The 24,931-nt window shown below is 43.9% G+C and overlaps 2 protein-coding genes across 4 annotated transcripts; both read left to right on the forward strand.

Annotated features, from left to right (window-relative positions):
• Positions 1-7,991: 7,991 nt before the first annotated feature.
• LOC143499432 (TLC domain-containing protein 1-like) lies at positions 7,992-14,028 on the forward strand. Of its 2 annotated transcripts, none has more exons than XM_076994072.1 (4): positions 7,992-8,634; positions 12,705-12,787; positions 12,894-12,976; positions 13,373-14,028. In XM_076994072.1, exons 1-4 carry the CDS (start codon positions 8,375-8,377, stop codon positions 13,775-13,777), a joined length of 831 nt encoding a protein of 276 aa, XP_076850187.1. In that variant the 5' UTR covers positions 7,992-8,374; the 3' UTR covers positions 13,778-14,028. The 2 variants fall into 2 exon arrangements, with proteins under 2 accessions (XP_076850187.1, XP_076850188.1); XM_076994073.1 differs by having other exon boundaries at positions 7,997-8,583.
• A 1,643-nt stretch (positions 14,029-15,671) lies between these two features.
• On the forward strand, positions 15,672-24,907 carry LOC143499418 (ras-related protein Rab-34-like). 2 transcript variants are annotated; one of them, XM_076994056.1, is made up of 11 exons: positions 15,672-15,877; positions 16,380-16,437; positions 16,633-16,724; positions 16,985-17,050; positions 17,475-17,576; positions 17,724-17,788; positions 22,571-22,622; positions 22,785-22,866; positions 23,056-23,146; positions 23,662-23,769; positions 24,096-24,907. In XM_076994056.1, exons 2-11 carry the CDS (start codon positions 16,384-16,386, stop codon positions 24,158-24,160), a joined length of 777 nt encoding a protein of 258 aa, XP_076850171.1. In that variant the 5' UTR covers positions 15,672-15,877; positions 16,380-16,383; the 3' UTR covers positions 24,161-24,907. The 2 variants fall into 2 exon arrangements, with proteins under 2 accessions (XP_076850171.1, XP_076850172.1); XM_076994057.1 differs by lacking the exon at positions 16,985-17,050 and having other exon boundaries at positions 24,096-24,906.
• The last annotated feature ends 24 nt before the right edge of the window (positions 24,908-24,931 follow it).

Below are 24,931 nucleotides of genomic sequence, written 5' to 3' on the forward strand. Positions count from 1 at the left end.
CGCTGGACAGGTTCGTCAGGTGTGCTGCACGAGCGGGTAGAGTCACTGCACAGATTAGGTCTGGATTAGGTGTGTGGAGTGTGCAGGGATTAAAGACCGCACACCCGCCCACCCCAGGCCCGTAGCCAGCATTGTGATGGGGGGGATCTTTTCCCCCCAAAAGTGGACTTCATTTGGCTCTCTACTCCAATGCCCCCTAAATACGTGAGCGCACTTCAAACCTTTTATTTACACATATTTTATTCATTATAAGCAAGGTTGCCAACTTTTCAAAATCACTAGGACTGAGATTTGATTTGGGGGCGGGGGGGGGGGGGTGTATGTCAAACGTTGACCGGGGGGGAGTTATGTCTTATATGTTTCCTCTATGCTGTGCCTAAAGCGATCGATCGCCAGTGGTTGGCGCCAGAGCGAACTAGTAACTCTTGGAATCATAGATGTAGATCGGAGATAAATAAACTAGATTTTTTTTTCAGCATGAGAAATCGGATGTATGTTGGATGAGCGTGTGAAAACGGTCAAATGCGTGTGTCTTACGCTCATTGCGTGAGAGTTGGCAACACTGTTATAAGTTTGTTGTGAGTCTGTTGTTGCTGTCCTTATTTGTTCGTCTGTATATTCACCGGAGATTAACAATTCATTCATTGAATAGCCTACCTATCTTGAGGGGCATGTGTGTACGGAGGGAGGGTGCGGGGGCGGCAGGGGGGGATCGAACGAACCCTTCGATCCCCACTGGCTACGGGCCTGCACCCTAGACTAACCCTAGACTAACCCTAACCCACCCTAGACTAACCCTAGACTAACCCTAACCCTTGACTAACCCTAACCCCGCTGATGGAAATACGTGGTTAGCTCCGTTTCCCATCATTAAACCAGCATTACACCCACTGGCGGCCAGTAAAATCCCAGTAGGCTATCCAGTTCAACTGATTCATCCGTATCGACCCCAAACACCGAAGGAGGGCGCGTCGTTAGTACTGGCACCATCCGCGCGGTGACGCCCATCCACGTGGGCGTGTTTCCCGCGGTGACGCCCATCCACGTGGGCGTGTTTCCCGCGGTGACGCCCAACCACGTGGGCGTGTTCCCCACGAGCAGATGAATGAGCCGCTTTGATGACGTCGACGCATTCTTCGGTAGTGATTGGTCCGCCTCCACGCGGCACGTGCGGCACGTCGTTGGGTATTAATTACGAAATATCAATATCAAAATATCAGTTTGATGGAACTCTTAAATGTAGCTTGAAGGAAATAAATGGTGGAAGTGGATAGTTTGATTTTAGTGGGATTACATTCATATTAAACGGCATTGCTCGAAGATGCAGCCACGCAAAGAAAATGTATGTAGAAACAAATATGTAGAACTGGAATGAGGACATTAAAACTTTGTTTTTTAAACCTGTTTCGGTGTCATTTTGACAAGGTAATGTTAACCTTTTCAAATGAATGTTCGGACACAGGTGAAAAAATGTGTTACACTTAAACATGAGGGCTTATAAAAGGTGAAGCAGTCACTTCTTTACATACCGCTGCATCCGGATTTCTAAGGTTCAGTGATTTCCGAATTAATTATTTAAACATTGATAGCCGGCTGGCGACCCAAACTTTATGTAGAAATATAAAGTTAATCTAATATTAGTTATTTGGGATTTTTGTTACATTTACAATTTAATCTTATAACATCTTAACACAAACCTTTAGTCAGACCTAAATATTAAGTACAACTAAAATGAATGTGTTTGTATTTTGTGAAGACACAGCTCGGGTTCCTGTGTACTAGGTATTTATTTCTGATGTGTTCTGACAGTCCATATGATGGCGAACCAATTTGATTTTTCAGTCATGTTCGACTCTGAAACATGAACATTAAAGAGATGCTGTGGTAGCAAGTTCGTAGAGGTGGTGACTGGACTAACTACAGTAACATACGAAATATATACAGCCTAAAGTCATTTGTCCCAAATATATTTATAGTTATTTGTTTATTTATTAGTTTGATTGCTTAAATATTTAAGTCGGTTACTTTAGGTAGCCTATTCACTTGAATGAATCAATCTGTTGAATGGGGGCAATCTTTATAATGGTTAGCTTGGATTAAATAATCCGTTGGATTAATTTACTCAAACTTTACGTCGCTGATAATGTTTCCTGTGTGTTTGAGGCGCCCTCTTGCGGCAAATGTTTTCAATTCTATTTTCTATAACTTAGTAGTAGATCTTTACTCGTTTACTGGTAGTAGCAGATCTTTATTCTTTAACTGGTAGTACCACATCCTTGGAAAAAAAAGCTTTTCATAACTGTTTTTCAGAATTAGAACGAGCATTTACTATAATTATTCCTAGTATAACATACTGCTCCTTTAAGGCTGATTGTGAATGCTGTGGTGGACGTGTGTGAAGGAATTAAGTCTCCACCAACACCCCTCTACTAACACCTCTCTACTAACACCCCTCTACTAACACCTCTCTACCAACACCCCTCTACCAACACCCCTCTAGTAACACCCCTCTACTAACACCTGCTGCTTCCTGCCGACGCTGCTGCGGAGCGAACTTTGAAATTGTTTTTCTAAAGTGTACTAATCTGTTTACGTGCTAATCTTTATTTTTTGCCTTCCTAGATAATTTTTTACAGATAGTACTTCCACCGTCAAGACGGGCAGCTGAATATTCCGGCCGCTGATCAACTTTCTGCTTCTAAAAATCAGCTAGCGTAAGTTTGTATAAATCGGCTAGACACGGTAAGTGTTTTGATTTATTCATGGCTGGTGTTGGTTTGTTTCCTTGTTCGGAGTGTGGCATGTTTAGTCTAGACCCTTTCGCCACTGATAGTAATAGTGATAGTATTTGTGAGAGGTGCCAGTTAGTTACTTCTCTTGTGGCGAAAGTGGAAAGTTTAGAGCGCCGCGTCCACTCATTATTGAGGGATAGAGAGACAGGGTCAGTAGTAGGTGTGGACGCGCCAGGGAGAACTAGCGCCTCCGCGACTCCGGCGATAGAGCCCTCACAGCGGGGCGAATGGGTGACGTCTCGGCGGCGTAGTCGGAGAGCGAGGGCTGCAGCTACCGCTAACGCCAGCGCTAGCCCACCAGAGCACCACTCCCCGGTTCACGTGTCCAACAGGTTTGCCCCGCTCAGTGTTACACCCGCTGAGGAGACTCTGGTCATAGGAGACTCTATAGTCCGACACGTGAAAGTCGCTATTCCTGTAGGGGCACCAGCGGTTACAGTCAGCTGTTTACCGGGAGCCAGAGCGCCGGACATTAGTGGCAACCTTAGACTGTTAGCCCATAAACGATTCTCTAGGATAGTTATACATGTAGGGGCCAACGATATACGTCTGCGGCAGTCAGAGGTGACTAAGGCTAATGTTAAAGAGGTGGTTAAATTAGCCCAGACGATGTCCGATGCCGTAATCTGCTCTGGCCCCATCCCAATGCGGCGCGGTGATGAGCAGTACAGCAGGCTCACGTCGCTAAACCGCTGGATGTCCAAGTGGTGCTCCGAAAATCAAGTGGGCTTTATTATTATTTATTTGATAATTGGAAAGATTTCGAGGGCAAGCCTGGTCTTTTAGGCAGGGACGGTGTCCACCCCACCCGGGATGGCGCTGCCCTGTTATCTTGCAGCATAGCCCGTAGTCTTTTAGTTAGTGGGCAGTGTAGTACTAGGAGCTGCTGACTAACCAGAGTCGCGACCAGGCCGCAGACTAACGGGCTAAACCGTCTGTCTGCGAGCTGCTTAGAGGCATCACCAAGATCCCATAGGATTGAGACTGTGTCTGTGCCCCGGGTTAAATTAAATCATAAGAAAATAGTCCGTCCTAAGTTTTTAACTAATATTCAAACTTCACATCCAATTATTACCTATATGACCGATCTGAAAATTGGATTAATTAATATTCGATCACTCAACTCTAAAGCAGTTTTTATGAATGAACTTATAACTGACCAGAAAATTGATATTTTATGTCTAACTGAAACGTGGATTCAATCTGGTGACTATTTATCTCTAAACGAAGCCACTCCTGTGGGATATAGTTATATACATAAACCTAGATTGTCAGGCAGAGGAGGAGGAATATGTATAATATATCGTGATTGTTTAGAAATTCATCAGAAATACTTGGATATCTTTAATTCATTTGAGATGCTGTCTATTAATGTAACTAGTCCATCTGAAAATAAAAGTTCATTTTCCCTAACAAATGTATATAGACCACCAGGGCCTTACTCAGATTTCTTAAAAGATTTCACAGATTTTACAGCAAATTTAGCAGTTAGTAGTGACAAAATAATAATGGTAGGAGACTTTAACATACATTTTGATAATGCGGAGGATCCACTGACAAGGGCTTTTACTTCTATATTGAACTCTGTTGGCATTACACAAAACGTTGTAGGACCCACACACTATCAAAATCATACCCTAGATTTAATCTTAACGTTGGGTATTGACGTAGATAATATAAATATACTCCCGCAAACCGTAGCTATCTCTGGTCACTATTTAGTCAAATTTGAGATTCATCTTAACATAAATACCCGGCCGTCTCCTCGGCAGTGTATGAAGCGCTCGATAAATTCATTAACATCAACACAGTTTATTGAAGCCCTCCCTGATTTAACTGCTCTAGCCCACTCGCCATCCTATCCAGGAGAGTTAGACAGTCTAACCAACTGCATAGAGAATACCTGCAGATCAGCTCTAGATATAGTAGCTCCACTCAAATATAAAAAGACTAGATCTAAAAAACTCGCTCCGTGGTACACTGACCAAACTAGAAACTTAAAACAAATAGCACGTAAATTAGAGCGTAAATGGCGATCTACTAAGTTGGAAGTATTCTACTATGCCTGGAAGGATAGCATCATTGACTACAAACGGGCACTCGCTAAAGCACGCTCAGCATACCTAGCCTCACTGATAGAGAAAAATAAAAACAATCCTAGATTTCTTTTTAATGCTATTTCCAAACTTACAAAAAATCAAGCAGGCGCAGAACCTCAGATTCCAGTAAACCTCACTAGTAATGTATTTATAGATTTCTTTGATAATAAAATAGAGAATATTAGACAAAATATAAAACCTTTTATTAGTAATACAACTGGTATGTCATCTGGTTTGGTTGACATCGATTTAAATCGCATACTGGGAGAAAAACTTGATGCTTTTCATCCACTCCCACAATCAGAATTAGAGAAAATAATTTCTTCCTTAAATTGTGCTACCTGCACACTAGACTCGGTTCCATCAAAGTTATTAAAAGAGGTATTACCAGCGGTAACTGAACCTCTTCTAACTATAGTTAACTCATCCATTACAATAGGTCACATGCCCAAATCATGTAAATTAGCAGTTATTAAACCTCTGATTAAGAAACCAAATCTTGATCCTACTGTACTATCTAATTATAGACCCATTTCAAACACATCATTTATATCTAAGATCATAGAAAAAGCTGTTGCCCAGCAATTATGCCTATATCTGCATAGGCATCACATATTTGAAAAGTTCCAATCTGGTTTTAGGCCCCATCACAGTACTGAAACAGCATTAGTTAAAGTAACAAATGACCTCCTCCTTGCTTCAGATCAAGGTTATGTATCGCTGTTAGTGCTTCTTGATCTTAGTGCAGCTTTCGACACAATTGATCATAGGATCTTGCTAGAAAGGTTAGAACGCTGGGTTGGAGTCTCTGGCACAGCCCTTTCATGGTTTCATTCTTACTTAACAAATCGCTATCAGTTTGTAGAGCTCAATAATATTCCATCCAAACGTACAAAAGTTAAATATGGGATCCCGCAAGGCTCCATTCTAGGACCACTATTATTTACATTATATATGCTACCATTGGGCACAGTTATAAACAAACATGGTGTCAATTTTCACTGCTATGCAGATGACACTCAACTTTACATATCAGCCAAACCTGATGACAAACTCAGTTTAAGAAAAATTGAGGCCTGTGTAAAAGATATTAAATGCTGGATGTCTCTAAACTTCCTCCAACTTAATGAGGACAAAACAGAAGTTCTTCTTCTGGGCCCTAAGGCCTCAAAACAGAAAATTCCAGATCTAATGCTTAATCTCGCAGGCTACCCCATTACACCTGGCACAGTAGCCAAAAACCTAGGCGTCATACTCGACTCTGACCTATCATTTGATAAATACATAGATAATACTACTAGGATAGCTTTTCTACATCTCCGTAACATTGCTAAATTAAGAAATGCATTATCACAGGATGATGCGGAAAAATTGGTGCACGCCTTTGTTAGCTCTAGATTAGACTACTGCAATGCACTACTGTCAGGATGTTCAAATAGGAATCTAAATAAACTTCAAATAGTTCAAAATGCCGCAGCCAGGGTTCTGACCAGAACTAGAAAATTTCAGCATATCAGTCCAGTCCTATCAGCCCTGCATTGGCTCCCAGTTAAATTCCGTATTGACTTTAAAATTCTTTTATTAACTTATAAAGCATTGCACGGGCTTGCTCCTGAGTACCTTCAGGAACTTATTTCCTATTACGAACCCCCACGCCCACTAAGATCACAGGGTGCTGGTCTTTTATTAGTTCCAAAAATTAATAAGGTAACAGCAGGGGGAAGAGCCTTTTTTTGTAAGGCCCCCCAGCTTTGGAATAATCTTCCTAAATGCGTCCGGGACTCCGACACAGTCACAATCTTTAAGTCTAGGTTGAAAACCCACTTATTTAGTTTAGCGTTTGATAATTAATATCCCCCTTAGATAAAAGTACAGATCCAGGGGTTCATAGACAAAGGGTTTTATGGTAGACTGGGGCGCTGGTGCTGTCGTCCTGTCACTGCTCGTGGTCACTCAAGTTTGTTGACAGTGCAGTGGACGGATGCCATTGTCTCAGAATACCCCCAAGCCTATGTTACCTTCTGGTTCTGCCTTTTTAGCTAGGCTGTAATAATTTAACTAAATGCCGGAGTTGCTGCCACACTCCGGAAATGTTTATAATTTTACCTGTCCTGTATATGTCCTCATACAGAGCTAATTTTCCCTGTTTCATTTCTCCACATGGCTGCCCGCCTGTTTGAGGAATAATGAGATGAGGAGACCAGCGATCCATCCTGAGCCAGCCACCTCCTGCCTAACCGGATGCATACATCATGATGGACATTATTACATATTTTTCATTTTCTTTCTCTTCTTTCTGTCTAAATTGTTGTTGTCATGGTGACCGGTGTCGGCCAGAGGAGGATGGGTTCCCCCCCTGAGTCTTGGTTCCTCTCAAGGTTTCTTCCTCATGCAAAAAACTAGGGAGTTTTTCCTTGCCACTGTCGCCCTTGGCTTGCTCACTGGGGGCTAGGACTCGGCACTTGTAAAGCTGCTTTGTGACAACAACTGTTGTAAAAAGCGCTATATAAATAAAATTTGATTGATTGATTGATTGACCCCTCTACCAACACCCCTCTACCAACACCCCTCTACCAACACCCCTCTACCAACACCCCTCCCTTGCATGACCAGATGTGTAGAGAAAGAACAAAGAAGAAATAAATAAAGGCTAACACACACACACACACAAACACACACACACTTACACACGCACACACACATACGCACACACTCATACACACTCACACACACGTGCACACACGCACTCACACAAATTCACACACACACATACACACCCTCACACTCACCGACACACGCACACGCACACAGATGCACACACACACATTGTCTCTCTCTTTAATAAGTGGGTGTTAGAATACTATTAACATGACAAAACGTGAGCGAGTGTCAACTGCGCTCTGTCTCCACCAGGAGCAAATAACTGAAGAACTGAGAGAGTGAGAAGAGTCTCGTGATGCAGGATGTACAACACACAACACATTGTTTGGTGAAAACAATTGGCCATGTTGTCTGGTGGTTTCATGGCTTTGTGGTGTTGACCTCTCAGTCAGACCTTCTCATTACCATCTGTGTTATATAACGTGGTGTTGCTCCTCCCTCCTGCCTCTCCTCTTCCTCTTCCTCTTCCTCTCCCTGTGCATCAGTGAAGAAGGGAGAAGTGCTGGTATTGTGAAGGCCCAGCTCAGAGAGAGACACTCCCATCACCTGGGGATGCAGCTGAGGGCGGAGACACAACTGCAGTGGAACGGAGGGCTCCACCCCCTGGAGTAGGCAAACCAACCACAGAATAATAGCAGGGTGGGATTAGGACCTGGACACGAGGATCAGACAGAGGGAGCGTAGAGAGGGAGAGCGTGGAGAGAGAGAGCGTAGAAAGAGAGCGTGGAGAGGGAGCGTGGAGAGGGAGCGTGAAGAGAGAGAGAGCGTGGAGGAGGGAGCGTGAAGAGAGAGCGTGGAGGAGGGAGCGTGGAGAGAGAGGAGATGGAAGGAACGTGGCTACCTCTGCACAGACACCCTGGCTTCTCCGTGGCAGCGTTCTCGCTCGCCTTCAGGGCCGTCGGCCACCTGCTACACGCCCTTGTACCGCTGCCCAAAGTGCTGGAGTGTGACCCGCGTCGCGCCTGGAAGTGGAGGAACCTGTGTGTGTCTCTGGCCCACTCGCTGCTGACCGGGCCCTGGGCCGCCACCTGGTGGGTGAGACCACGGCCACTCTCATGCATGAGGACTTCTGGGGGTTTCAGGTTTGGAATGAAGCAGGATGGGTCTGGGTCTGTTATTATTATATTTTGTCTATGAGGAGTTAACAAATACAGACTTGCAAACGCAACACCCATAAGATTGCAAGGCAAGGCAAGGCAAGTTTATTTATATAGCACCTTTCATACACAATGGTCATTCAAAGTGCTTTACAAATGAAAAGAAAACACAGAAAAATGTAACAATAGATTTAAGAAATTAATCACATATATAAAGAAAAATATATAATAAAATAACATAGAATGTAAAAAAGTACAGTAAATAAAATAATAAAAAGTAAATAAGATCTAAAGGGGGGGAGCAAAGATAAGAACAGTAAAAATAAAATGTTAGACTTAAACATAAAAAAAAGAAACAAACACAATAAAATCTAAAATAGGAAGCATGATTAAAACAGTAGATTTAAAGGAAGTTAAATTAATGAAGATAAAAGTGCCGTTACAGAGTAAAGGTAATTAAACTGAGCTGAAGGCCTGCTCAAACATGAAGGTTTTCAGTCTGGATTTAAAGGTATCTAGTGTTGGGGCTCTTCTAATGCTCTCTGACAACCGGTTCCATTTCTGAGCGGCGTAGTAGCTAAACGCCGCCTCTCCATGTTTAGTTTTTACCTTAGGCTGCACTAACTGACCAGTTCCTAATGATCTGAGAGTTCTGCTCGGCTCATATTGTTGGAGCACATCCAATAAATATACTGGTCCTACACCATTAAGACATTTATAGACCAGTAATAGTACCTTAAAGTCTATCCTGTAACATACGGGTATCCAGTGTAAGGATTTAAGGATGGGAGTGATGTGCTCCCTTCTTTTACTCCTAGTGAGAACTCTGGCAGCTGCATTTTGAATCAGCTGAAGCTGTTTAATTGTCTTTTTTGGGAGTCCAGTTAGGAGCCCATTACAGTAATCAATCCTACTAGAAGCAAAGGCGTGGATGAGTTTCTCCAGGTCTGCTTTAGCCATACAATCTCTGATTTTGTTGATGTTTTTGAGGTGATAGAAAGCTGATTTGGTGACGGCTTTGACATGACTACTAAAGGTGAGATCAGAGTCCATTAGTACACCAAGGTTACGTACTAGTTCTTTAGATTTTAGGCCTCTCGAATCTAGATAGGCAGCTAGTCTGTGTCTTTCATTGCTGTTCCCAAATAAAATAATCTCCGTTTTATCTTTATTTAACTGCAGAAAGTTGTGTTTCATCCACTTGTTTATGTGCTCAAGGCATTTACACAGTGAGTCTAGGGGACCGTAGTCGTTTGGGCAGAGAGCCATGTAGATCTGAGTGTCATCTGCATAGCTGTGGTAAGATATCCCATAAGTATGCATGATTTCACCCAGAGGAATCATATATAAATTAAATAAGAGTGGCCCAAGAATTGAACCCTGGGGTACACCACAGGTCACTGGCACAGTCTCAGAAACATTACCCTCCATTTCCACAAAGAAGTTCCTTCCTTTAAGGTATGAACTGAACCATTTTAGGACAGTTCCTGAGAGTCCAACCCAGTTTTCAAGTCTATTTATGAGAATTTTGTGGTCAATGGTGTCAAAGGCAGCGCTGAGATCGAGCAGTAGAAGAACAGACATATTTCCTGAGTCTGTATTTAGCCAAATGTCATTGATAACCCTAATTAGTGCAGTCTCAGTACTATGATTAGGTCTGAAACCAAACTGAAATTGGTCTAGACAGCTATTTGTGGACAGAAAGTGCATAATTTGCTTGAAGACAATTTTCTATTATTTTTTCAATGAATGGTAGATTAGAAATTGGTCTATAATTATTCAACAAGCTTGTATCTAGAGTTTTCTTTTTCAAGAGAGGCTTCACAACTGCAGTTTTTAATGCACTCGGAAATACACCTGACATGAGTGAGGAATTTACTATTTGAAGAATGTTCACAGATATTGCAGGAAAGACATTCTTTAAAAACTTGGTTGGTAATGTATCAAGGCTGCAAGTGGATGATTTGAGATGACTCACTGTATCAATTAAACCTTCTTCATTAATAGTACTGAACTGGGACATGTTGAACATTTTGCGTGGTTTTGGAGAGAAAATCGGCTCGTTGGTGGACGTAGGCATACAGATGGCTTGTCTGATATTGTGGATTTTAGTATTAAAAAATTTTGCAAACTCATTGCATCTCTCAATTGAAACTAGCTCAGGGGCCATATATGTAGGTGGGTTTGTTAGTCTGTCAACCATAGTGAAAAGCACTTTGCTATTGTTAACATTATTGTTAATAATGCTAGAGAAGAAGGATTGTCTAGCTTTACACATTATTATATTGTAATCACGCAGCCTATCTTTGAAAATCTCTTTATGTACGTGAAGGTTGGTTTTACGCCATCTGCGCTCAGCCTTTCTGCATTCTCTTTTTTGGTGCTGAACTGAAGGATCATTTCTCCATGGAGCTTTCTGCTTACATTGCATGGTTTTAACTCTAACTGGTGCAATCTGATCCAAGATACTGGCAGTTTTTGAGTTGAAACTATCCAGCAGAGTATCAACAGAGCCTGATAGTTGGCAAGGTGCAGAGCACACTTTGGTAACAAAAAGTGCAGCAGTCCTGTCATTTATCTGTCTTTTCTTTAACCTAACCTGCCTGGCATTGCTATGGATTGAAATCCACATTTCAAAAAATACACAGTAGTGATCAGACAATGCAACATCCTTAATACAGGCTGAAATGTTAAGACCCTTTGAGATAACCACATCCAAAGTGTGACCATGGCAGTGCGTGCTTCCAGTCACATGCTGAGAAAGTTCAAAAGATTCAAGTACATCATAGAATTCTTTGGCATAACTATCATTGGGATTGTCAATATGAATGTTAAAATCACCAGCAATGACAAAATGATCAAATCCAGTAGAAATAAAAGATAACATATCTGTGAAATCATCAATAAAATTAGCATTGTACCTAGGAGGCCTGTAGACAGTGACTAGTAATATTCTTTGTACCCCTTTTAAAATTGCACTCAAATATTCAAAAGATGTGAAATCACCAAGTGACAACTGCTTGCATTGGAAAGTATCATTAAACAACATTGCTACACCTCCACCTTTCTTGCCATTGCGAGAAACATTTAAAAAGTTAAAGTTTGGTGGATTCTCAGCAAAGATTCTTGCACTTGCAGTAAAATAAAGGAGAGCTATCTGAAACTTTGATAGTGATATATCGGCATATTTTTCCACCAGTGGCGAAAGATGTTTAAAACTTTAGCATTTTACACCAGCATATCTAAAACATAAACAGTACTGAATGATAGCTGAATGCAATAAAATAATTTAAACTGTGAAAGAGATATTGGATGTCTTACAGTATGTGTAATGTCCTTTTGGAAGGAAATATGAGTGAATGAATGAATAAAATGTGCCATTTTGTCAATTGTGATTTTAACACCCCAATCGAAATTTGTCCTCCACTTTTAACCCATCTGTGCAGTTAGAACACACACACACTAGTGATTACTAGGGGGCTGTGGATCACACGTGCCCAGAGCGGTGGGCAGCCCTAGCCCGGCGCCCGGGGAGCAGTTGGGGTTAGGTGCCTTGCTCAAGGGCACCTCAGTCATGGCCTCAGGTCTGGGAATCGAACCCACGACCCTCCGGTCACAAGACCAGTTCCCTAACCGCCAAGCCACGTGTGATCCACAGCCCCATAGTAATCACTAGTGTGTGTGTTTGTGTGTTCTGACTGCACAGATGGGTTAAAAGCGGAGGACAAATTTAGATTGGGGTGTAAAAATCACAATTGACAAAAATATGGCACATGGCCATAGCGATAGGGTCTTATATTAGCGATATATTCTTAGTGTTATATCGTTAGGGTCATATAATCAGGGTCAAATTGTTAGGTTCATATCGTTAGTGTCATATCATTAATGCCATATCGTTAGTGCCATATCATTAATGCCATATCGTTAGTGCCATATAGTTAGGTTCATATTGTTAGTGTCATATCGTTAATGCCATATTGTTAGGTTCATATCGTTAGGTTTATATCGTTAGGTTCGTAGTGCCATATCGTTATGGTCATTGTATCATCGTGCAGTGTGGGTCTTTGGCCAGAGATGCTGAAGGACTTGTACTCCCACTCCACCCCAGTCTCATACCTGCTCATCTGCACCTCATCAGGTCTGTAACCCAAACCCACTAAGGAATCACCACTCTTGGGCTATTCAAGGATACAAATTCAAGCTCTCTTAAATTACAAGTGAACCTTGCCTGCTTGTTTTCTCAGGGTACTTTATACAAGACACAGGTGACATTATATTTTCTGGACAAGCCAGAGGATCATGGGAATTCTTGCTCCATCACTTCTTGGTGAGTTGAATTTAGCAGCACACTGTGAAATTAAAATCATGACTGTTTACAGCAGCTAGAGAGTCTCTAGTGTTTCTAATCCTCAAGAGGACTTTAGAGGTGGATCACAGACTGCAGTGTGTAATCTACACAAAGGTTCCTGAATGATGGGCTGTTATCTTCATCAGAAACATCCAAATAGTTATAAACACAGGTTGGTCTGGGGCATCACATGACCGGGGTACCTTGTTGCCTGCCAGTGTCTGAGGAAGACAACTCTTCATCTGCGGACTAACACAGATCCACACTGTCCCACAGATACACGCAGTATTGAGTTTTGAAGTTTGTACCTGAGGAGTTGTTTATTTCGTTGAAGGCAGCTTCCTCACGTGAATGTTCCTCATCCTCGCCCCACAGGTGCTGTGGTGTTTCCTGTATGCACTCTACAGCCAGCGGTATGTGGGCGGAGCTGTCGTTGCGTTGCTAGTGGAGATCAATAGCGTGACGCTGCACACGCGACTACTGCTGAAGCTTGCGCAGGCACACGCCACCACCCTCTACACCATCAACAAGCTCCTCAACCTGCTCACATACGTCACCTTCCGGCTGAGCACACAGTTCTACATCACCTGGTACCTCCTGAGTAACTACTCCTGGCTGGACCACGCCGCCTGCCTCCTGGGCACCATGTTCCTCATGAATACTATGATCCTTGTCTACTTCTACCGGCTGCTGAGGGCAGACGTCTTCCCCAGCAGGAAGGCCTTCACTGAGAGGATGGGAACGCACAGCAACGGTTTCTCCGACTTCCTTAAAAATTGAGTTTTCATGGAAGGTCTTGCATAAATCTGAATTCAGTGCTTGTGTTTCCATGTACTGTAATGGTTGAGCTGGTGTGGTTTAGCCTAGCACACTGTTTATGTTTACACACTGGTAATGTTTAATCTGTTGTCTGTGAGCTGTATCTCCATCCACTCCTGGACCAGTGTAATGCAGGGTTACAGTGAGACGCTCCTAAAATGTCTCTTCATACCATGAGAACATGTTTAGTTTAGTTTGGACCACTTCATGGATCTGGGGGGGGGGGGGGGGGGGGGGGGGGGGGGGGGTTGTAGCTCTGCCTGCCTCTCTCTGCGGTCACCATGTGCAGTCATGCCATGAAGTGAACTGCCTAATATTAACACAACATAGATCATTTTGAAATGATTCACTGACCCATTTAAACAAATGTTGCCAAATATTTAAACTATTTAACATTTTGGTTGAAATATCCAAACTGGGATTAATGAATAGTTTACACTCTATTTTTTTAAAGTTAAAACAAAACAGGAAATGTTTTTACAAATGAAAAGCACATGTAGTGCGCAGTGCACTGGAAGCCTGTGCAAGCCGGGGCAGTCATGGCCTGGTGGTTAGGGAACTGGTCTTGTGACCGGAGGGTCGTGGGTTCGATCCCCAGACCTGAGGCCATGACTGAGGTGCCCCTGAGCAAGGCCCTTAACCCTTAATTGCTCACTTGTATAAAAAAAATGAGATAAAAATGTAAGTCGCTCTGGATAAGGGCGTCTGCCAAATGCCGTAAATGCAAGACCAAACTGCGCCAGCAGGGGGCGCACAGGTACTTTACTGATCTTCACAACTTGAGGGCGGATTGCTGTAGGAGGTGAGAATTTATACATGACATGAAGATTCGTTAGGTCAGCGTTTCAGAATCTGAAATGAAAACGTAAACTGCAAACAGAATATATATATATATAAATTATCTGATTGAAGCAAAATGACAAAGTATTAAAATAATGAGGAAATATTTTACATTTTATGGCAAATTAACGATACGTCTAAAAACATTGGACAATACCTGCCTTACCAAATATTAGCTATTATTATTGGTGTGTATTATTATTTTTTTAGGTACGTATAATATTTAGATTTACTAATTTAATACTCATACAGTTGGTCGCGACCTTGGTCTAAAGACGCTGGTGGTTCTGTCCTAACGCACCTGGTCCTGGTACCGTAGTGAGGAGTAGAATCAGTTGAATTGCTCTGATCATGATACTCTCAAAATGTAACATGTAAAGGTCTGTAAGTTTTTAAAATGTAATTTCTACACACTATAAAAAACATTGTTCTATACAAACAATGTACACCGGACACTGAAGTTGTCCAGTGAAGGAGTGGGCAGATGTTTTGGAATATGTACAGGAAAAGACGGACAAGTTACATCACCAAGTCAAACATACTGTATGCATTCCAGGAGAATAATTAGAACTGTCACTTTAATGTTATTTTGATATTAATGCATTTATTTGTGCATTTTAAATGTCACTAATAAAAATTACACGCAAATAAATAAATAAGATGAAGGAACTGTTCCTGTTTCTCTGCAGAACTTTCGTGCTTTACTTCAATTCTGAATCTCTCAACACCACAGCTCACGCGCTCCCGCCATCTTTACTCTCTTTTGAACCGAGACTGATATTATCACAGCTAAAAATAATTGGAAAAGACATCCAGCCATCTGAAATAAGACTATAGATCACAGACAAAGAGAAATAATCTAGAAATAAAAACTACAGAAATTATAGAAAAAATGATATACAATTCTACAAACCCATGTGTTTAACACTAGACATGTATCACCGTCAGTAATATGAGTGTGTAGTTCAGGGTTGCGGCGCTAGGGGGCAGACGAGCCGTCATCACGCTACTCTGGGTTTAAACGCCTGGGATGAATCTGCACCAGCAGCCAACCCGGCACTTCCGTAGACGGGAGTCTGGAAAAGTTTCCCTCATCGAGAAACCCTTCATCGGTGAAACACGCGTTCTGAAAATAAACGTGTCTCTCCTTGTGCACTAAGTAATAAACACAAGTGTTCAGTGATATCAGACGTTATCAAGCGAAGCGACTTGTGTCCTGTGGTAAGTGGATATTCGTATGCAGCTGCATTGATGACTTTATTACATTGTTATAAATTGTTACATGGTGTCCAAAACTTGTAAACTTTTCTTAAAACGCAAGGCACTTAAAACAGCCTACATCTGTGCTCGAGTGGTGCTGTAAGAAAACCAAGATGAGTTTAAGTGTAGCATCGCCAGCCCGACACAGTTTAGGCTGTTAGGACACGAAGGAGAAGATTCTTTGTCTGCACATTTACAGGATTAAGATTAGCGGGACTTCATCCTGGTCGCCCACGCTGAATGAATCCAGTTATCGTCCTTCTGATGGACCAAGCTGTACTAGTACTTTAACATTCGCTAGTTTGGTAATGTTATATAAGATATGTCTTATTTATTTCATTAATATTTGAACTAAACAACTAAAGCGAAAGGCAGTAGCGCATCAAAGGAACTCTGGAGCAGGAGGTTCGTGATTTGTTGCGAAATTCCTCGGTGTGATTCACACTGTTGTGTTTATCCACAGCGCCATGAGTGTGCTGCCCCCTGTCCGCAAAGACCGAGTCATCACGCACCTTCCTGAGGTAACCTATGTGTGGGGGGAGGGGTGTGTGTGTGTGTGTGTGTGTGTGTGTGTGTGTGTGGTGTCTGTGTGTGTATGTGATTGTGTGTGTATGTGATGTGTGTGATGTGTATGTGTGTATGTGTGTGTAAAATATCATATACCTAATTTCTTCATGCTTCTCTGTACTAACCGTCTGTGTTAATTTGAACTCTAGTGCTTCAATAAAGGGGCTGCACTCAACACAACGACTGACTTCCACACTAAAGTGAGAAAGGCCTGTCAGGAGCAGAGGACTGGAACAGTGGGGTGAGTGGTACAGTGGGGTGAGTGGTACAGTGGGGTGAGTGGAACAGTGGGGTGAGTGGTACAGTGGGGTGAGTGGTACAGTGGGGTGAGTGGAACAGTGGGGTGAGTGGTACAGTGGGGTGAGTGGTACAGTAGGGTGAGTGGTACAGTGGGGTGAGTGGTACAGTGGGGTGTAGCAGAGTGCTTGAATGTTGTGGTTCTCTCTCTCTCTCTCTCTCTCTCTCTCTCTCTCTCTCTCACACCCTGTTTTTGCCCAGTAGATTTAAAATCTCCAAAATCATTGTAGTTGGAGACCTGGCGGTTGGGAAGACCTGTCTGATTAATAGGTAAGGGTTAGGGTTACCTGTCTGATTAATAGGTAAGGGTTAGGGTTAGCTGTCTGATTAATAGGTAAGGGTTAGGGTTAGCTGTCTGATTAATAGGTAAGGGTTAGGGTTACCTGTCTGATTAATAGGTAAGGGTTAGGGTTACCTGTCTGATTAATAGGTAAGGGTTAGGGTTACCTGTCTGATTAATAGGTAAGGGTTAGGGTTAGCTGTCTGATTAATAGGTAAGGGTTAGGGTTACCTGTCTGATTAAATAGGTAAGGGTTAGGGTTAGCTGTCTGATTAATAGGTAAGCAGTTGAAAGGAGAGCAGCCATCTTTGATTAATGTTTACCAACATTGCTGAGCTGAACTGTTCCTCTAAATTCCTCTATAAGTGCTTCCAAAGCAGTTTAATTTATGCACATTTTTTTCTTTTTTGTTAGATTTTGTAAAGATGTGTTTGACAAAAATTACAAAGCCACCATTGGTGTGGACTTTGAGATGGAGCGGTTTGAAGTCCTAGGAGTTCCTTTTAGCCTCCAGCTGTAAGTATCAGGTTGTGTGTGTGTGTGTGTGTGTGTGTGTGTGTGTGTGTGTGTGTGTGTGTGCGTGTGTGTGTGACATTCTCACATCTTTTCCAGCTCCAGCATAATTACTGGAGCAGATATGTTAATCTGTTCTTCTGTCTGCAGATGGGACACCGCAGGTCAAGAGAGATTCAAGTGCATCGCGTCCACGTACTACCGAGGAGCACAGGGTCAGTGTGTGTGGGGCTACAGCACAGGGTCAGTGTGTGTGGGGCTACAGCACAGGGTCAGTGTGTGTGGGGCTACAGCACAGGGTCAGTGTGTGTGGGGCTACAGCACAGGGTCAGTGTGTGTGGGGCTACAGCACAGGGTCAGTGTGTGTGGGGCTACAGCACAGGTTCAGTGTGTGTGGGGCTACAACACGGGGTCAGTGTGTGTGTGGGGCTACAGCACAGGGTCAGTGTGTGTGTGTGGGGCTACAGCACAGGGTCAGTGTGTGTGGGGCTACAACACTGGGTCAGTGTGTGTGTGGAGCTACAACACAGGGTCAGTGTGTGTGGGGCTACAGCACAGGGTCAGTGTGTGTGTGTGGGGCTACAGCACAGGGTCAGTGTGTGTGGGGCTACAGCACAGGGTCAGTGTGTGTGGGGCTACAGCACAGGGTCAGTGTGTGTGTGGAGCTACAACACAGGGTCAGTGTGTGTGGGGCTACAGCACAGGCTCAGTGTGTGTGTGTGGAGCTACAACACAGGGTCAGTGTGTGTGGGGCTACAGCACAGGGTCAGTGTGTGTGTGTGGGGCTACAGCACAGGGTCAGTGTGTGTGGGGCTACAGCACAGGGTCAGTGTGTGTGGGGCTACAGCACAGGGTCAGTGTGTGTGTGGAGCTACAACACAGGGTCAGTGTGTGTGGGGCTACAGCACAGGCTCAGTGTGTGTGTGTGGGGCTACAGCACAGGGTCAGTGTGTGTGTGGGGCTACAGCACAGGGTCAGTGTGTGTGGGGCTACAGCACAGGGTCAGTGTGTGTGTGGGGCTACAGCACAGGGTCAGTGTGTGTGGGGCTACAGCACAGGGTCAGTGTGTGTGTGGGGCTACAGCACAGGGTCAGTGTGTGTGGGGCTACAGCACAGGGTCAGTGTGTGTGGGGCTACAGCACAGGGTCAGTGTGTGTGGGGCTACAGCACAGGGTCAGTGTGTGTGTGGAGCTACAGCACAGGGTCAGTGTGTGTGGGGCTACAGCACAGGGTCAGTGTGTGTGGGGCTACAGCACAGGGTCAGTGTGTGTGTGGAGCTACAGCACAGGGTCAGTGTGTGTGGGGCTACAGCACAGGGTCAGTGTGTGTGGGGCTACAGCACAGGTTCAGTGTGTGTGGGGCTACAACACGGGGTCAGTGTGTGTGTGGGGCTACAGCACAGGGTCAGTGTGTGTGGGGCTACAGCACAGGGTCAGTGTGTGTGGGGCTACAGCACAACAGGCACAGTGGAACAAAGGAGAAGGAAATTTATATGTATTTATATGCAAACTATTTAACTGCATTCAGGTTGAAGTTTTAATCAATTACATTAATATCTAACAAATACAATATTTTACCCACTAAACACATTTTATCCACATAAGCACTTTATCCAGTGTGCACTCACATCCTCAGTCTGAGGGTGTGTTCCCTGCAGGGAGGAGCAGATAGAATACTGGAGCTGTGGGGGTGAGACAGGACAGAGTCAAACAGGCGTTTGCTGGTAACAATGAACAACTAACAACTGTACTTGTATGGGAGCAGTTCAACCTCACTGTCAAAATACAGGCAGACGTCAAAACCAAGAGATAACGACCAGAAAACCAGAGGAACATCTAGAGAGTAAAACAGAGTCTAAAAACAGGTAAAAAGTAGAGAAACAGGAGCAGAGGTGCCAGTACAACAAGGCAAATCCAAAACAGCCAGCAGAGGGCAGACAAACCCAGAACACACAGTGAGGCTCAGAGGACCTTGGCAATACATCACACAGATGTCATAGAAGAGATAGATATAAATACACCAGGTGTAATTGTAAACAGGTGCAAATGTTCGGCACTACTGTCCCACGTTTTCAGATAATTCTTAATAGTGGAATTGTCCCTTGCTTAAGGTTCTAAATGACTTACTTCTAGCTGTGGAAGTTGTGCAATTTTAATTCTTTTAGACCTAAGTGCAACATTTGACTATCGACCATCCTGTTAGATTGCCTGACATATGGTGTCGGCATAGGAGTAGCGCAAAAGTGGCTTATTTAGAGAATCTAGCCTTCTCAGTTAAGTTGATTGAACCCTCCTCCTCCTCTTCAACACCTGTTGCTTGTGGTGTACCACAGGGATCTATTCTGGGACCTATCCTTTTTTCTTTATATATACTCCCTCTTGGGTCTATCTTTTGAAAGTATAATATCTCATCATTGCTATGCAGGTGACACAGATATATCTTCTACTAAACACACACAAAAACTGCTCTTGTAGGATTGTTTGATGGAAGTCGAGTGCTGGATGTTGAGTGCTGGATGAGAATTTCCTTAAACCAAGAAAAAACAGATATTATTATCTTTGGAAATCCTGACCCTCTAAGAGCTTTAGCCAATGACTTGGGGCCTTTGAAAACCAATGTGCATGACGCTCCTCTAACCAGTGGTGTTTAGACACTCCTATAACCAGTGGTGTTTAGACGCTCCTCTAACCAGTGGTGTTTAGACGCTCCTCTAACCAGTGGTGTTTAGACGCTCCTGTAACCAGTGGTGTTTAGACGCTCCTGTAACCAGTGGTGTTTAGACGCTCCTGTAACCAGTGGTGTTTATATATTCCTCTAACCAGTGGTGTTTATATATTCCTCTAACCATCATAAAGTCATCATGTTCTATCTCTGTGTTATATTTCCAGGGATTTTTCTCAATTTCTGTTTATGCCTATGTGACGGGCAGAGGTGAGCAACTAAAAGGAAGCGATCACGCCAAGTCTCAGGGAAAGAGGATGGTTTAATAGAAAGTGTGCAAACCAAAAACCCGTGCATGGTTCCAGATTAAGGAAATAATAACCAGCAGTCAACTGGTACAACTGGCCGGATGTGCGGCTTACAGCGGCAGCACACAAAACACAACAAAGGGGCGGGAGGGCGGGGACAAGACAGGGACCCGTTCCCTGCCGTCCTGAGCTGAAACACAAAACACATAAGCTCCTCGTCACAGGACGCAGACCAGGCAGGGACCCGTTCCCTGCAGTCCTGGAGCTGAAAACATAAAAAGACAGACAGGTTAGCTCGCCTCCTGGGCGGGACCCTGGACCGACTGGGCCGTCAACAAGACGATAACCACGCCCCGGTCGGTCACAGGGCCCTCGCGCCCTAACCAGCCTTAGGCCGCTTAAGCCCCACCGCTGTGCGCGGACCGGGAGCACATGGCCCAACACACGTCACAGGTGTGGATGTGTGCAGGCCACCACACTGGGGTGCGGCCACGGCTTCCACAAACACCTCCCGAACCTACCTCCTTGCTCGGAGCTGACCCCTGCCCTTTTCGCTAGGGGTCACCCCAGACTCCTGGGGAGTGAACCCCTCCTGGGGCCCCTCATCTCAAGGTGGACTCCTCCACCCAACCCAGGAGCGCCAGAGACCAGGGCCCTGGCAATGCGCATCAGGGACACGCTGGTCACCCCGAGCTCGAAGGAGAGGGTCTCCTCCTGGAGACCCCACTAGGTCCGGGAGTGCCGCAGTCCACCACCAGGAGCGACCTGCAACACATCACACACACACGCACACAGACAACACAACACAAAACGCGCACTGCTCTGACCACTGACCCCCCTTTTACACAGGGGGGAAGGGACCCCTTCTTGGCATGAGAAGACACCCTGTCCTTACACCCCAGGCATCCTCAGCCTACAAAGGGGTACAGGGGCTCCTCCCTGCTCAGGGGTCCCTCCCAACCGGTCAGGTCTCCTGATGGAGCAGTGCCTTCTGAGCCACATGTCGTGGCTCAGGAACCCCATAGCTCCCCCCCAAAAACATATTTAGGGGGGGCCCCTCCGGGGAATAACAAAACAAAAAACACAGACACAACATATAACACACACGCACCTAGGATGCCCTGGCACGGGACCTCAAATGGGCCCCTCCCCACACACAGTGAAGAGGGGTGCAAGAGAGGAATTACATAAAACAAAGCACGCTACACTCTAGGACAAAACGAACACGCAAAGACAGAACACAAACAAACGGACAGGACCCACTGATGCGCGCGCTCTGCGGAGCGCGACGCGCCCACTCCAGCTCTCTCTCTCATCGTTTTCACCACTGTGAGGCACCGGTAGTTTCGCTGGGCGAGAGCGGAGTCTACTGGTCCCCAGCTCTAGTCACCGCCGTGTTAAGTACGGGTCTTACACAAACAACATTTAAACACGGCGGGACGAGTGGGGACAGACTCAACACACTCTCGGACAATACACGACAAACACACAGCACGTAGACAAACACTTACCACGAGACATGACCACCAATGAAGAAGAAAGTAAGGGAGACTGGCGGCTTCCGAAAGGTGGCTGGTTATTCTGTGACGGGCAGGGGTGAGCAACTAAAAGGAAGTGATCACGCCAAGTCTCAGGGAAAGAGGATGGTTTAATAGAAAGTGTGCAAACCAAAAACCTGTGCATGGTTCCAGATTAAGGAAATAATAACCAGCAGTCAACTGGTACAAAGACAAGACATATATAGACGAACAAACGACCCTCAGGTGAGACGGATCACGGGTCCCGCCCACCTGAAGGACGAACATCACGTGACCAAAAACAGGACATCTGCCGCTGTAAACGGGGGCGACCGGCAGGGGGCCCCCCACAACGTGACAGCCTAGTTTTATTTTTTATATATTTTAGGTATTTTGGCATGTGTTATTTTATATATTGTTCATCACTTTGGTTGGCACTTGATGTCATTTAAATGTGCTATAGAACTAAAGATGACTTGATTCTCAACATTCATGTTTGTTTGATTTTCAGCCATAATAATCGTTTTTGATTTGAATGATGTGGCCTCTCTTCAGCATACCAGGTAAGTCTCATGACTTATTATATTTGGAAGTTAGAAAGTAAATTCATTAAAACCTAAAGGAAAAGAAATGTAAAGTGTTCAGGAATGTTAAGCTAATAAGATGAATAAGAATGATGTTAACGTAGACATGTTGCATTTCAAGGGCCGTGTTGTGTTTCCCAGGCAGTGGCTGGAAGATGCCATGAAGGAGAATGACCCTGCTGGTATACAGCTCTTCCTGGTTGGCACAAAGAAAGACTTAAGTGTGAGTGTGTGTGTCCGTTTCCCTTTTAAGTAAAACAACAAAAACTAAAAATAGACCCAGTAACCATGCAGAATTCAGGAAACCATGATTGAGCCCTTTGAGTGTGATGGAACACATCAGTTCACATCTAGGAAGGCTGTGATGCCCTCAGGCCTCATTTCATATCAGCCATTTCTGCCTGTCCATCAGTCTCCTGCGCAGTACTGTCTCATCGAACAGGATGCTATTAGAATAGCTGCTGACATCAACGCCGAGTTCTGGGCTGTGTCTGCTCTGTCTGGTGAGTCTTTCTCTCTGCAATTCATGGTAATTTAAGGCATTTCTGTAACTGATGTCATACCACTCGATTACACACACACAAGAAATGGGCCAATCCAAATCAACATTTAATGACCACTGAATTTAATAGTCATAACAGCAAATAACTGGTCAGACAATGACACACCAGCGATAAACTCCACCCACTCCAGACGTGTGCCGCTGTGGGCTTGTTTCTACTCTCTGCTGCATTCGTGGAAAAAGCTGGAAACAAAGTTCACTTTCTCCACAGTCTTCTAGTAGTTAAAGATAAAATTATTCAAGGGTTGAAATGTTTTGATATAAAATTTGAATCAACATGTCTTGGTGTTCAAAATGTTGCTTTGCTGTTGTTTTGCTGTAGAGACAATTACACACTGAACATTCTGCAGTTTTGAATTTGGGTCTTTCAGTTGTCCACGTGGACATTTGCTCATTTGCTTTTGACTGTGTTGCGGGTCTTGCTAAGATAATCTGATCATGGGGAACCACTTCCAGGGGAGAACGTGAGAGAGTTTTTCTTCCGGCTGGCTTGTCTGACGTTTGAGTCCAATGTGCTGGCTGAGTTGGAGAAGAGTAACTCCAGACGCATCGGGGACGTTGTCAGTGAGTACCACCCGTCCATCCTTACCCATCCAAACCTCAGTGGATCAGCTCCATGACTGAGCGGGTCTACACCCACAGGTCGGGAGAGGGTTACACACAAAGCTTTATTCAGTCACACTGATATTTATGCTATTGTTACTTGTGGCACATGGTTTACTAACAAATCTGATGTTGCAACTGGACAGATGTTGGCAACCCCCCATGTTACAGCTGTTATTTTTGAGAGGTTACTCGGAGATTTGGTATACCTGGGATTTAGCACGAATGAGCAGATGTTTCAGTGATGTGTGCAAGGTTTCTAATCATTATCCATCTTTTTTTCACAGAAATCAACAGCAACACAAGTAACTTATACACAACTAAGAAGAAGCAGCCAAACTGTTGTCAGTAAAGGGTGAAATTATTCTTTAAATTTAGGATACATTTGCACTGAAACTATGACGGTACCAAAGCAAACTTGTAACTTGTAAGTTTGGGAGAGTCTATAGAACCAAGATTTAACCAACCAGCAGTACTTTGTGATCCATGCAGTTGCTTGTCTTTAGACAGGGTGGCGCCCTCTGCTGGGAGAGGACGGTACATTCCTGAGTCAGAAATCCTGAGCTTTTCATTTTTGTTTGTCCCGTTTTCTGTGGACTAGAACGATCCTGTTTCCTTCAGTGTTTCAGATTCATGAATGATATTAATGTCAGTTTATTTCTGGATTTTTGTACTTTTACAGTGAATAAGGTATTACGATCGTGTACTGAAGCGTTGAAATGCAGAGGTGTCAATTCCAGGTTCAGAAAGTAAAAGTTCTCACCAGGATTTTGCTCAGGCTTCCTGGATTGTGTTGATTCCACTAATTTTACCTGGATTGCACTAATTAGAAAATCTAGCAAGTTTGAACAAAATCCTGGTGAGGACTTTTACTTTCTGAACCTGGAAGTGACACCTCTGTTGAAATGTAGTTCAAAGTGACCAGCTTTGCTTTTAGTATGCTATCAGAAATTCCATTTAAATATTAAAAATAGTATTAAAGTAGCATACGTATTTCTACATGGTTTAATAGTCAATTAAATTTCATTTTACTCAGTGTTATGCTAAACGATATACAGGTTTGTTTGTGTTTTTTTTTATATAAAACCTTTTTGGGGGGGGGGTTGACCCTTTTTTATGTATG

Source organism: Brachyhypopomus gauderio, unplaced genomic scaffold (assembly GCF_052324685.1).
Source record: "Brachyhypopomus gauderio isolate BG-103 unplaced genomic scaffold, BGAUD_0.2 sc133, whole genome shotgun sequence".
NCBI lineage: Eukaryota > Metazoa > Chordata > Actinopteri > Gymnotiformes > Hypopomidae > Brachyhypopomus > Brachyhypopomus gauderio.